A 13284-nucleotide genomic window follows, 5' to 3' on the forward strand; every position below is an offset into this window, starting at 1 on the left:
CAAGACACGTTCGTACGTTTCCGTGAAAATACGATGGAAAATAATTTTTCTCAAAAATGGACGGCAAAGTCGACTTTGCCGTTTAAAAATAGGTCGCGAAGCGCGTAGTTTATGGTCAGTCAAAAATTAAAAAGTTAAAAACATTGCAGTCTCGATTTTGGGACTGCAATGTTGCGTACAAATTGCATTATTTGTCGAGTTCCAAACTTTTTAAAAGTTGAAATGGCCATATCAAATGAAGGCACAGGCCCATTAAACAGCCAAACAGATGATTAGTACCGCGACTATTTAGCTGTCTCAAATAGGTTAGCAGTTTTTCGGCAGAAAAATACACTTCTATTTTTTTATTAAAAAAATAAAAAGGCGGCAAAGCTAATTTTTTCAATTGTTTCTACTTTTTTCTGTGAAAATATATACGTAAGAACGTTGCTTTTGTAAAATATTTCTATGATATTTATATTTCTTGCACCATTTTTGAGAAAAGCACTATTATGACTCGGCTGGAAGGCTACTTGCTGGCTTCGGATTCAATTAAACGGACTCCCAAGGTCGTCCGTTTAAAACGAATCCTCAGCCTGCAAGTAGCTACTTCCGAGCCTCGACAATAATGTATTAATGCACTACATTTGTATTCTTTTCTTAGAACACTTTGCCATGGTTATTATTATTAATAACACAAACATTATTTAATAACATTTAGCCGCAAATCCTAACTGTTATGTTATAACAAACAAACAAACCACAAAATGATATTATTTGAAGTGTAATTATAACACAAACACACACGCAAATAAAATAACCAACAGAACCCAAGTAAAACAAAGTCACCAATTTTCACCGCAATATTATTACCCGTATTTTCAGAGAGAATTATTTCCCTCCCGCAAATGGTAATTACGCACTGGAATTTTCCGGAAAACCGGATAAAAGTCCGGTTATAATCCGGTTAAAACTCGGATGGGCTGGTTGCGGTAGCGGTCGAGGTCTTTTGTATACTCGTATTGCTATTTTTAAGTATTACTTACGCTAGGACGGTCCGGGCCGAGGGATCTGACCTTTTGTTTTCTATGACGGGTGTCCGGTGATCACGTGATGCTTTCTATAGAAAACGAAGCGTCGGACACCGGGGCCCGGCCCCGCTTAGCGTGAGTTGCTTACAGTGGGCGGTACAGTGGGTTTAGCCATACACTCGTGTGATCTTAATAGGATCCTGCTGAGCATATTGCTTTTATTTTCAAATAAAAAACAGAACAGTGTTAACACATCTTATTTCTCAAATGCTGTTTAAAATTATTTTAGGCGTCATTGTTGTAGGCGGCGCGTGGCGTAGTAAACATAGGCCCCTCCGGGTGTACAAAGGAGAGATAGACTCGGGGAACGAATTCCCTTTCATCGTGCTATTCCAAGTGAAGAAACCACCTTACTTTAGAACGTGCACTGGCAGCCTCATCGCCGAAACCTTGGTCCTCAGTGCAGCGCATTGCGCTGCAGGCAAAGATAAAAGATTTTTATTCGTGACGTTCACAAAACATGTACATGTAGGATGTCCTTGGTGTCCTTCAAAGTCCGTGTTCGTGAGCTCATTGTAAAACAACCCCTCTGGTGTTTCGGGTGTCCAATGGGCAACGGTAACCGCTTACAATCAGGTGATCCGTCTGCTCGTTTGCCTCCTCATAAAAATATAAAACTGCACAGCTTGTTTAAAAGAAAATCTGCGTTTGTTTGTAATCCTTACAGAAATATTTATTTTGATGTGATGAAATCATACTTTAATAGGAAACTGAACGAGTACCTACCTATAAAATTCACATTTTATTGTATTCCATTAAATTATTTCCTTGCACTAACATAAAAAATAAAAATAACTAAGGTAAACGTACTAGTGCTCGACATGCTAATGCCCAATAGATGACACCTTGCTGTCACCTTTATTGACAATGACTTAAGTTCCATGATGACATGTACATAGTAGGTCTCACTATCCGGTATCCGGCCGGTTATTAAAATAACCGCCGGATAGGCCGGATACTGGATAGTAACCGAATATCCGGTGCATCTCTAATATTGACCTTAGTAAACAAAAAACTTATCAATTTGTACAAAATATTACAACCGCAAATAGGTAGGTAACTCATAAATTCATAATTACCTGTCTCATAAATAATAATTAACACATTTAATACAACTGTTTGCATAATTTAAACGGGGTCTCTGCTTGTACAGCATTTTCAATATGGTTGGAGGCTTATTACAATTCAATAAATTCAAAGTGGATGATTATACGTAGTAGGTACCTATTTAATAAGTAAATAAATTTTGTATTAAGTAGAAAAGCCTGTCGATATCATAAAGCCTAGCCTAGCCTATATAAATAAATGAAACGTGGAAAAATTCACTTACTCGAACTCGTGACTCTGAATCACTAGCCCATCGCTCTGCCAACTGAACAACCGGGACTTCACTCGAAGACAGCGAATATCTCCATCATATCACTCATAATAAGTGACGACCGGTTTACACTAGGTTGATACTAGGCCAGTGGGTAGTAACCCTGCCTATGAAGCCGATGGTCCCGGGTTCGAATCCTGGTAAGGGCATTTATTTGTATGATGATACAGATATTTGTTCCTGAGTCATGGTTGTTTTCTATGTATTTAAGTATTTATATATTATATATATCGTTGTCTGAGTACCCACAACACAAGCTTTCTTGAGCTTACCGTGGGGCTTAGTCAATTTGTGTAAAAATGTCCTTGATATTTATTTATTTATAAGCGCCTTTGGGAGGCGCCTAGCGACCTCTACCGTAATAGGATTACACGTCTTGAACTATTCAATTTCTTTTTTATTTGTGATCGGTTATTCAATATTTTATATTACATTTCCGAGTTATTATACTTACTTAACTAATAAACGTGTTCTAGTGTAATAATATATACATCAGGGCAATTCCAACGTGCACCTTACATCTAACCGATATTAGAATGATATTGGAATCATATCAGTTAGCTGTCATTCGCGTGTTAATTTAGCTCTGACTTGTCCGTACATGTATTAAAGCGAGCGAGACACCCGCGCGAATTACATCTAAGTTCTAACCGATATGATTCCAAATTCCAATATCATTCTAATCGGTTTGAGGTCAGATGTACGTCAAATTGGCTTTAATATCAAATCAACAACTGATTTTATAAATGTAAACGCCACTCTTCGAAAGATAAGATAGAAAGCGAGAATCGATGAATTTTTCAAGTAATTAGAGTGAGATAAAATGTTTGAACGTTTTCTTTGGAAGTAGATACGGACAAGATTTATAGAGTTGAGAATGGATGGATTCTTTCAGATACAGATAAAAGGCGATTTAATGGCTTTTATAAGTGTTTGTAAGCTTAAATACTTATCAGAGGGGAAATTATATTTAAAGTTAATTTTATTTAAAATAAACACAGACGTTAGCGAATATGTCAGTGTCTAACTAGTGGCAGCCACAAAGGACCCTTTTCTGACGGTTAGCCACATATTACTCTCAGTATCTAGGTATATTTCGCTCGAACGAGCTTATCTAATATCTTTAAACGAGCAGTTATTGTGTTTTTTTATATAGGTACCCTTTATATGTATATTTCGGGGATCTCGGAAACGGCTCTAACGATTTCGATGAAATTTGCTATATGGGGGTTTTCGGAGGTGATAAATCGATCTAGCTAGGTTTTATCTGAGAAAACGAGCATTTTTGAATTTTTATATGTTTTCCGAGCAAAGCTCGGTCACACAGATATTTTTTTTTAGTTTGCATACACAGCAAAATATCATTGATTGTGATGGAAAAATCTAAGATAATTTCGTGCTTGTGACAGCTGATGTAGATGGCGCTGTATGGCTCCGTAGATTATGCGGTAGCTTTGATTGACAAATAAGCCTAGGCAACCCCCTACGCAAAAAAGGGGTGTTATACGTTTGACGCCAATGTCTGCGTGTCTGTCTGTGGCATCGGAGCTCTTAAAGGGATGGACTGTTTAGATGCAGTTTTATTATGTGTGTGTATGTGTTCCTATGTTTGATAAAAATTGATCCAGCAGTTCGAAGAGTATTAGCTCTTTTCCAAAATGGTGTAAGGTATCTTTGGCAAAATTGGTTTAAAATATTAAGATTAACGTAGGAGTTTTTTTTTATTTGAAATAATAGATTTGGAATTCACTATGTTATCCTCCTGAGTGTGTAATGTATGTATAATTTAAATGTACATACATATAGATTGCAATCTAATTTGAACCTTTCAATGAAACAAGTAAAGTAGTATTTCTTTTGTTCTAATGCCTTTTAAAACAAACGAAATTCGTGCCAATTTACTAATGGAACAAGGTTGAAATTAAAAATTGGAAAACTTTCCATGGTGGATCTTACGAGGTTAACGTCCTAAAAGGAAATAATAAATGATCCTTAGATTTTTATTTCCATTCCGTTACCTATTGGAAAAATTGTATGAACACGCTAACTGGCGCGGACTATAGAGGCGTGTTCAGATATTTGCGAGCACCTTGGCTGCTCCGATATATCTGATGGCGACTGTACATACATTGTTGTTGATGCAAGATTAATCCAACAACACAATATCAAGATGGCGCCGATTTTAGTGTCGACGATAAAACAGATTTACGGTAGCTGCCATGCGAGTGACAGAGATAGAATACCTCCAGTAGATGCTGCATTACGAGCGATTTGAAATAGAAATAAAACAGAAATGGAAATTATTTATTCGTAAGCACAAACACGAAAGAGAAAATTATACAAGAGAGAAAAATACCTATAGAAAAGGGAAAGTGCCAGGAAATGATCTCATTTCAGCATGATGCTTGCGCTGATCTTCCGATGATAAAGCAATTATAGTAGAAGTATCGTAAAAGAGCCAAATTTTTGTAAAGAGCAACTTTCACTTTAAATTTATTCGTCACTATTTTTTTATGTGACAATCCGTTATTAGTCAATCGGTGATGCATGTAAAAACGTGTCCTTAATCAGAAAAAAAACTCATACTTAAATGCTTTTAAATTATGTAAAGTACTAAGAATACTGAATTTTGTTGAAGTTCTTAATTGGAAACGTGGATACAACTGAAATGAGTGTTTGAAATTAGTCTAGTACCTACTTAATATACAATACAATCGTTGTAGGACAAACACATTTTACTAAAAGGTTTTTTCTTAATCAATACAATGTAGTGTATAATTATTTTTCATCGTATTTTCAGAGAAACATATGAACGTGTCTTGCTATTTCAGTCAGTCTTGGTACAAAAAGTAGGTAGGTACTAAGCTTGACAGAAGTAGCACGACAAGTACGAACGTTTCCGAGAAAATACGATTGAAAACAATTATGCATTTTATCTATTCTGTAGGTACTTACATATTTCAGGACTTTTCTTATTTGTGTCTCAAGATAGATGCAGCGTGAAACCTTTAGAAACTAACTTTGCGATGTCTCCGGAAAGACGCGAAAGAGTTAACCATACAATACAATGTTTATGACCTTTTGCATAGTGTCCACGAGTTACATGCAGCCTCTAGAAGTGAGTGATCTGTATAGAGTACAGAATAATGTGGAAGTCGTAAAAGCGATCCAAGTCCCGATTGCAATCAATTCCTTGTGATCGGTCTCCAATCTCCGCATGCTAAGCAAATATTGCTTCCTGTCGGTTATTCATGTTTTAATCGCTCTCAACCTTTTATCCGCTTTACGAGAGAATGATGTTTTTAGTACGCTATGGTTTGGTATAGTCGAATGGTTTTAAAATGTCGGGATCCACTTGAGAGAGTACCTGACGATGAATGGCATTGTTATTGTTAAACCAAACCGCTAATTACCTGTGCAAAATGAAATGCAATAACAACAAAATATTCTAAAGAGGTACTTATAACTAGGGATGTAACGATACCGATACCGATACCGATATATCGGCCGATATAATCGGCAGGCCGATATATCGGCATCGCCGATTTAAATTCAGCCGATATCACAGTTAGAAAAGCGCGCGAAACGAATGACGCTGCTAATAATTTGAATAAACTTTGTTTCCATAACAAAAAATCTACCTAAAGTGAACTATAATTACTGATTTGGATTTACTTTTGCATTGATTGCTTGATGGTTACCTAAATATATGTTTTCTTTGATTTGGATTTGGCATTTTTCTTTATTAGTTTTACAGTTTTTCACACTTTTCACATAAAATCCAGTGTCTATTATACATAACTAACATAAGTATGTTTTATGCATATTAAGTTTATAATTCCTTATTTATTTGATTTATTAACTAACTACACACTGTGCCATTGATATCGGTATCTGTATCGGAATCGCCGATTATTTACTTCAAATATCGGTATCGGTATCGTATCGGCAAAATCATGTATCGTTACATCCCTAACTATAACATCTTTACCGCTTGAAGGATAGAGTTAAATTACAATAGTAAGTACATACTCGATATAGAACCTTTTGGAAATTAAACATGAAACAAAAACAAATTATGTACCTGGGCGACCACGGCTCCAAATTCCAAAAGGTCGTATAGGTATCGAGTACCTGCTATTGTAATTCTAACTCTATTTTTCAAGAGGTAAAGTTGTTATGTGTATGGAGTCTTTTGTTGTTATTTTGCACACGTAATTAGCGGTTTGCTTGAACAAAAGATAGCAATGCCATTCATCGGCAGGTAATCTCTCAAGTGGATTCCGACATCTTAAAACCGTACGACTATATAGTTAAAATTTTTTGAACTGATCTTGTTCACTTACCTGTACTAACAATGGCATTGTTCTATTACAATCCTATTATCTGCTTTTGTTCTTGTAGGCGCCAACCAATTTACTTACAAAATAAGTTAGAAGTACAATGCATGTATATTGAATTCTAAACCTTATTTCTTGTTGAATGGGGTTAAAATGGTCTAAAAAGATAATATCATATTCAATCTTTTGGAAAGTCACATGCACCTTAGCCACGACAGGGACGTATTCGGTGTTAAATAAAATACGTAGAAAGATAAAAATGTTTATTTATTATACATATTAGTTAACAAAAATAATCACATTTAATCAAAATCAACAAGTTCTTATACAAATATATATCAATCTTCAATCTGCAAAATATTTTACATACTACTAGAGCCAAAAAAAGATACATAAGTGTATATATAAAAAAATAATCCCATGTATCCAAAACCAACAGATTCTTATATAAAAACATGCCTATAATCTTAAAACTATAAAATATTTTACATACGTGATATACATATTAAATAAAATATGCAGAAAGATAAAAAAAGTATAATTATTATACATATTAGTTAACAAAAATAATCAAATATAAGCAAAATCAACAAATTCTTATACAAATATATGTAAATCTACAATCTGCAAAATGTTTTACATACTACTATGATGATCCGAATGATAAACAGATATTTAGATTATATATTAGAGATTATATATTATTTTTATTTAGAGATTATATATTAGAGATTATATATGTATAATAATTATACTTTTTTTATCTTTCTGCATATTTTATTTAATATGTATATCACGTATGTAAAATATTTTATAGTTTTAAGATTATAGGCATGTTTTTATATAAGAATCTGTTGGTTTTGGATACATGGGATTATTTTTTTATATATACACTTATGTATCTTTTTTTGGCTCTAGTAGTATGTAAAATATTTTGCAGATTGAAGATTGATATATATTTGTATAAGAACTTGTTGATTTTGATTAAATGTGATTATTTTTGTTAACTAATATGTATAATAAATAAACATTTTTATCTTTCTACGTATTTTATTTAACACCGAATACGTCCCTGTCGTGGCTAAGGTGCATGTGACTTTCCAAAAGATTGAATATGATATTATCTTTTTAGACCATTTTAACCCCATTCAACAAGAAATAAGGTTTAGAATTCAATATACATGCATTGTACTTCTAACTTATTTTGTAAGTAAATTGGTTGGCGCCTACAAGAACAAAAGCAGATAATAGGATTGTAATAGAACAATGCCATTGTTAGTACAGGTAAGTGAACAAGATCAGTTCAAAAAATTTTAACTATACCATGGTCTAATAAAACATGGTCTTCTATTCCCAGAGTGACACGGGCCTACGTCACAATAACATTGCCACTTTATTTCAACATAACATGTTACATGGGTACATTATACCTATGGTTAATAAGTTAAAATATTTCTTTATAATTTTATAATTTTCATTTATATGTATTTTATCTTAAATTTTACAATAACACGTCATTTTTAATTATTCGTTAGCAATATCTTCCGATTCACGACAGAAATTTCAGACGTTCGGGTAATTCTGTTTACACTACTGACAACACAGGATAGCTCTGTCACATTTGACAATTCGGATCTAGATAACTTCATGCCCTGACCGTCATCCTTGTCGAACGCGTGTTAATTGTTATTTCCTTCTCGCTCAGTGTCAGCAGTCGCAGTGTTTTCCAAACTTTTCACGCCGTAAGCTTGGTAATTAATGTGTAACTGTGAATTAGTTTTTCAAACGTTTGTCTTGTATAGATAAATAAAGTTTAATTTAATACATTAGATTTGTTTTATTTTACTATGTTTCTACATGAATAACTTAAAATTAATGCCGTTAAAATAATTTTCACCGTTGGTTAAAATTCTCCCACATTTTAAAGTTTGAGAACCTGTAAACAGCATGATGACGTAGGCCCGTGTCAGTTAGGTCATACGCGAATCTCGGAATAGAGTACCAGGCGGAGTATATTATTATACCATGGACTATACCACACCTCGGACACTGGCGATCAAATGTATGAAACAAACGGGTTCCTACGCACACAGTCTAAGCTCGTGTAGGTAGGTAGTCTAAGGTCGCGTACCATGCTTGTGTGAGTGAGATTAGACGTGCTAGGGTTCCCGCCATTTTGTATGACCTCAATGACTCAAAATTCATTGCGCGAATTAGGAAGAAATAAGAATCGTATTATACTGTAAGGTGGATCTAAGCTCGATTTATACAATAGTTTCCTATTTTGAATCAGTATAAACGAAGTAACAAAATTTTTGTAAGGAAATTCAGGCCACCAAAATATTACGTAAGTTGAAAACATGATTTTTTGTTCATATAGATATTGTGTTGTTTTCAGTGTGATCTGATAGGTTTTGTAAATATTTGTTTAATATTTGAATATTTTACGTGGCCCCCGCTCTGCGCACCGCGTCGTCGCGTCCTTGCCAGCCGGTAACTGAGAGGTAACCGAGAGCGGGTGGGCGGCACTTTCAACGGGAGGCAGGGAGTGTCCATACTGTACGTTAGTACTCTTTATTATACTGTGACTATACAGTCAGCAAAAGGTGCGGGTGCCATTGTAGGTAAAATCCGTCGCACGCGCTCGCGCCAGAGGCCTACCGCGAACCACGAACGTGTTGCTTCCCTGTCACACTTAAGTACGAATTTACAAGTGCGACAGAGAGGCAACACGTCGAAACGTGGTTCGCGGTAGGCCTACAGTTAGAAACGCTCATACTATTATTCGTCAACCCGCTCACCCGCTCCAGCTAGCGGACGCCCTTAATCGGAGCTTTAGTCGCGGATCCGAGCTAATTATTAATATAATTAGTTTCCTAATCCGCTTCAACTGATCTATTAATTAACCAAAGTAGGATAGCGGTTAATTAAATCAGAACTAATGCAGATAAATAAGAAAATTAACCTTTACTCGTATACCCCTTAATTTTTGGGTATGTCCAAAGGAAAGACCTGAACAGTCTAGAGTTTGACCAAAATAATATTCCTCGATTCAAGAACTTTTTATATCTGTGAGCGAGGGTCCTAAAACCAAATAGTTTTTTCCATACACACAAAAACAAATGATTGTTCCAGTGAGGATGGTGAACCCGTGCGAACGTCGCTCGATAGCGTGCATACTGCTCGCGATCACTGCAGTAGTCGCTGCCGCCAGCTATGACCGCGAGAGGCTTGAGATAGCCAAGCAGATACTTGAGGAAGTGCCGCTTACTGATGGGTAAGTGACCGTACACACAAGTGATTGTTCTAGTGAGGATGGTGAACCCGTGCGAACGTCGCTCGATAGCGTGCATACTGCTCGCGATCACTGCAGTAGTCGCTGCCGCCAGCTATGACCGCGAGAGGCTTGAGATAGCCAAGCAGATACTTGAGGAAGTGCCGCTTACTGATGGGTAAGTGACCGTACACACAAATGATTGTTCCAGTGAGGATGGTGAACCCGTGCGAACGTCGCTCGATAGCGTGCATACTGCTCGCGATCACTGCAGTAGTCGCTGCCGCTAGCTATGACCGCGAGAGGCTTGAGATAGCCAAGCAGATACTTGAGGAAGTACCGCTAACTGATGGGTAAGTGACCGTACACACAAGTGATTGTTCTAGTGAGGATGGTGAACCCGTGCGAACGTCGCTCGGTAGCGTGCATACTGCTCGCGATCACTGCAGTAGTCGCTGCCGCTAGCTATGACCGCGAGAGGCTTGAGATAGCCAAGCAGATACTTGAGGAAGTGCCGCTTACTGATGGGTAAGTGACCGTTCACACAAGTGATTGTTCTAGTGAGGATGGTGAACCCATGCTAACGTCGCTCGATAGCGTGCATACTGCTCGCGATCACTGCAGTAGTCGCTGCCGCCAGCTATGACCGCGAGAGGCTTGAGATAGCCAAGCAGATACTTGAGGAAGTGCCGCTTACTGATGGGTAAGTGACCGTTCACACAAGTGATTGTTCTAGTGAGGATGGTGAACCCATGCTAACGTCGCTCGATAGCGTGCATACTGCTCGCGATCACTGCAGTAGTCGCTGCCGCCAGCTATGACCGCGAGAGGCTTGAGATAGCCAAGCAGATACTTGAGGAAGTGCCGCTTACTGATGGGTAAGTGACCGTTCACACAAGTGATTGTTCTAGTGAGGATGGTGAACCCGTGCGAACGTCGCTCGGTAGCGTGCATACTGCTCGCGATCACTGCAGTAGTCGCTGCCGCCAGCTATGACCGCGAGAGGCTTGAGATAGCCAAGCAGATACTTGAGGAAGTGCCGCTTACTGATGGGTAAGTGACCGTTCACACAAGTGATTGTTCTAGTGAGGATGGTGAACCCATGCTAACGTCGCTCGATAGCGTGCATACTGCTCGCGATCACTGCAGTAGTCGCTGCCGCCAGCTATGACCGCGAGAGGCTTGAGATAGCCAAGCAGATACTTGAGGAAGTGCCGCTTACTGATGGGTAAGTGACCGTTCACACAAGTGATTGTTCTAGTGAGGATGGTGAACCCATGCTAACGTCGCTCGATAGCGTGCATACTGCTCGCGATCACTGCAGTAGTCGCTGCCGCCAGCTATGACCGCGAGAGGCTTGAGATAGCCAAGCAGATACTTGAGGAAGTGCCGCTTACTGATGGGTAAGTGACCGTTCACACAAGTGATTGTTCTAGTGAGGATGGTGAACCCATGCTAACGTCGCTCGGTAGCGTGCATACTGCTCGCGATCACTGCAGTAGTCGCTGCCGCTAGCTATGACCGCGAGAGGCTTGAGATAGCCAAGCAGATACTTGAGGAAGTACCGCTAACTGATGGGTAAGTGACCGTACACACAAGTGATTGTTCTAGTGAGGATGGTGAACCCGTGCGAACGTCGCTCGGTAGCGTGCATACTGCTCGCGATCACTGCAGTAGTCGCTGCCGCTAGCTATGACCGCGAGAGGCTTGAGATAGCCAAGCAGATACTTGAGGAAGTGCCGCTTACTGATGGGTAAGTGACCGTTCACACAAGTGATTGTTCTAGTGAGGATGGTGAACCCATGCTAACGTCGCTCGATAGCGTGCATACTGCTCGCGATCACTGCAGTAGTCGCTGCCGCCAGCTATGACCGCGAGAGGCTTGAGATAGCCAAGCAGATACTTGAGGAAGTGCCGCTTACTGATGGGTAAGTGACCGTTCACACAAGTGATTGTTCTAGTGAGGATGGTGAACCCATGCTAACGTCGCTCGATAGCGTGCATACTGCTCGCGATCACTGCAGTAGTCGCTGCCGCCAGCTATGACCGCGAGAGGCTTGAGATAGCCAAGCAGATACTTGAGGAAGTGCCGCTTACTGATGGGTAAGTGACCGTTCACACAAGTGATTGTTCTAGTGAGGATGGTGAACCCGTGCGAACGTCGCTCGGTAGCGTGCATACTGCTCGCGATCACTGCAGTAGTCGCTGCCGCCAGCTATGACCGCGAGAGGCTTGAGATAGCCAAGCAGATACTTGAGGAAGTGCCGCTTACTGATGGGTAAGTGACCGTTCACACAAGTGATTGTTCTAGTGAGGATGGTGAACCCATGCTAACGTCGCTCGATAGCGTGCATACTGCTCGCGATCACTGCAGTAGTCGCTGCCGCCAGCTATGACCGCGAGAGGCTTGAGATAGCCAAGCAGATACTTGAGGAAGTACCGCTAACTGATGGGTAAGTGACCGTACACACAAGTGATTGTTCTAGTGAGGATGGTGAACCCGTGCGAACGTCGCTCGGTAGCGTGCATACTGCTCGCGATCACTGCAGTAGTCGCTGCCGCCAGCTATGACCGCGAGAGGCTTGAGATAGCCAAGCAGATACTTGAGGAAGTGCCGCTTACTGATGGGTAAGTGACCGTTCACACAAGTGATTGTTCTAGTGAGGATGGTGAACCCATGCTAACGTCGCTCGATAGCGTGGATACTGCTCGCGATTACTGCAGTAGTCGCTGCCACTAGCTATGACCGCGAGAGGCTTGAGATAGCCAAGCAGATACTTGAGGAAGTGCCGCTTACTGATGGGTAAGTGACCGTTCACACAAGTGATTGTTCTAGTGAGGATGGTGAACCCATGCTAACGTCGCTCGATAGCGTGCATACTGCTCGCGATCACTGCAGTAGTCGCTGCCGCCAGCTATGACCGCGAGAGGCTTGAGATAGCCAAGCAGATACTTGAGGAAGTGCCGCTTACTGATGGGTAAGTGACCGTTCACACAAGTGATTGTTCTAGTGAGGATGGTGAACCCATGCTAACGTCGCTCGATAGCGTGCATACTGCTCGCGATCACTGCAGTAGTCGCTGCCGCTAGCTATGACCACGAGAGGCTTGAGATAGCCAAGCAGATACTTGAGGAAGTGCCGCTTACTGATGGGTAAGTAGCTGTCGTAATCTCTAGCCGCCAATAATTGCCAAGACAAATTAATCGATTTGTCAAAATAAA

The 13284-nt window shown here is 39.6% G+C and overlaps 2 protein-coding genes and 1 long non-coding RNA gene across 3 annotated transcripts in view; 2 read left to right on the forward strand and 1 right to left on the reverse strand.

The window, feature by feature from the left end:
• LOC134804166 (uncharacterized) overlaps positions 1 to 10060 on the forward strand; it is a 105947-nt gene extending 95887 nt beyond the window's left edge. Inside the window, exon 3 of the long non-coding RNA XR_010146087.1 lies at positions 9924 to 10060. This is a non-coding gene — a long non-coding RNA (uncharacterized LOC134804166). The remainder of the gene's footprint in view (positions 1 to 9923) is intronic.
• The window catches only part of LOC134804073 (probable cytochrome P450 303a1), a 372282-nt gene that overhangs the window by 315968 nt on the left and 43030 nt on the right, over positions 1 to 13284 (reverse strand). The gene's annotated exons all lie outside the window — the stretch shown is intronic.
• The window catches only part of LOC134805155 (dipeptidase 1-like), a 132942-nt gene continuing 129761 nt past the window's right edge, over positions 10104 to 13284 (forward strand). The window contains exons 1-7 of the mRNA XM_063778456.1: positions 10104 to 10240; positions 10453 to 10590; positions 10978 to 11115; positions 11678 to 11815; positions 12203 to 12340; positions 12553 to 12690; positions 13096 to 13215. Coding sequence (XP_063634526.1) covers positions 10104 to 10240; positions 10453 to 10590; positions 10978 to 11115; positions 11678 to 11815; positions 12203 to 12340; positions 12553 to 12690; positions 13096 to 13215 — 947 coding nt within the window. The remainder of the gene's footprint in view (positions 10241 to 10452; positions 10591 to 10977; positions 11116 to 11677; positions 11816 to 12202; positions 12341 to 12552; positions 12691 to 13095; positions 13216 to 13284) is intronic.

Source organism: Cydia splendana, chromosome Z (assembly GCF_910591565.1).
Source record: "Cydia splendana chromosome Z, ilCydSple1.2, whole genome shotgun sequence".
NCBI classification, from domain to species: Eukaryota; Metazoa; Arthropoda; class Insecta; order Lepidoptera; family Tortricidae; genus Cydia; species Cydia splendana.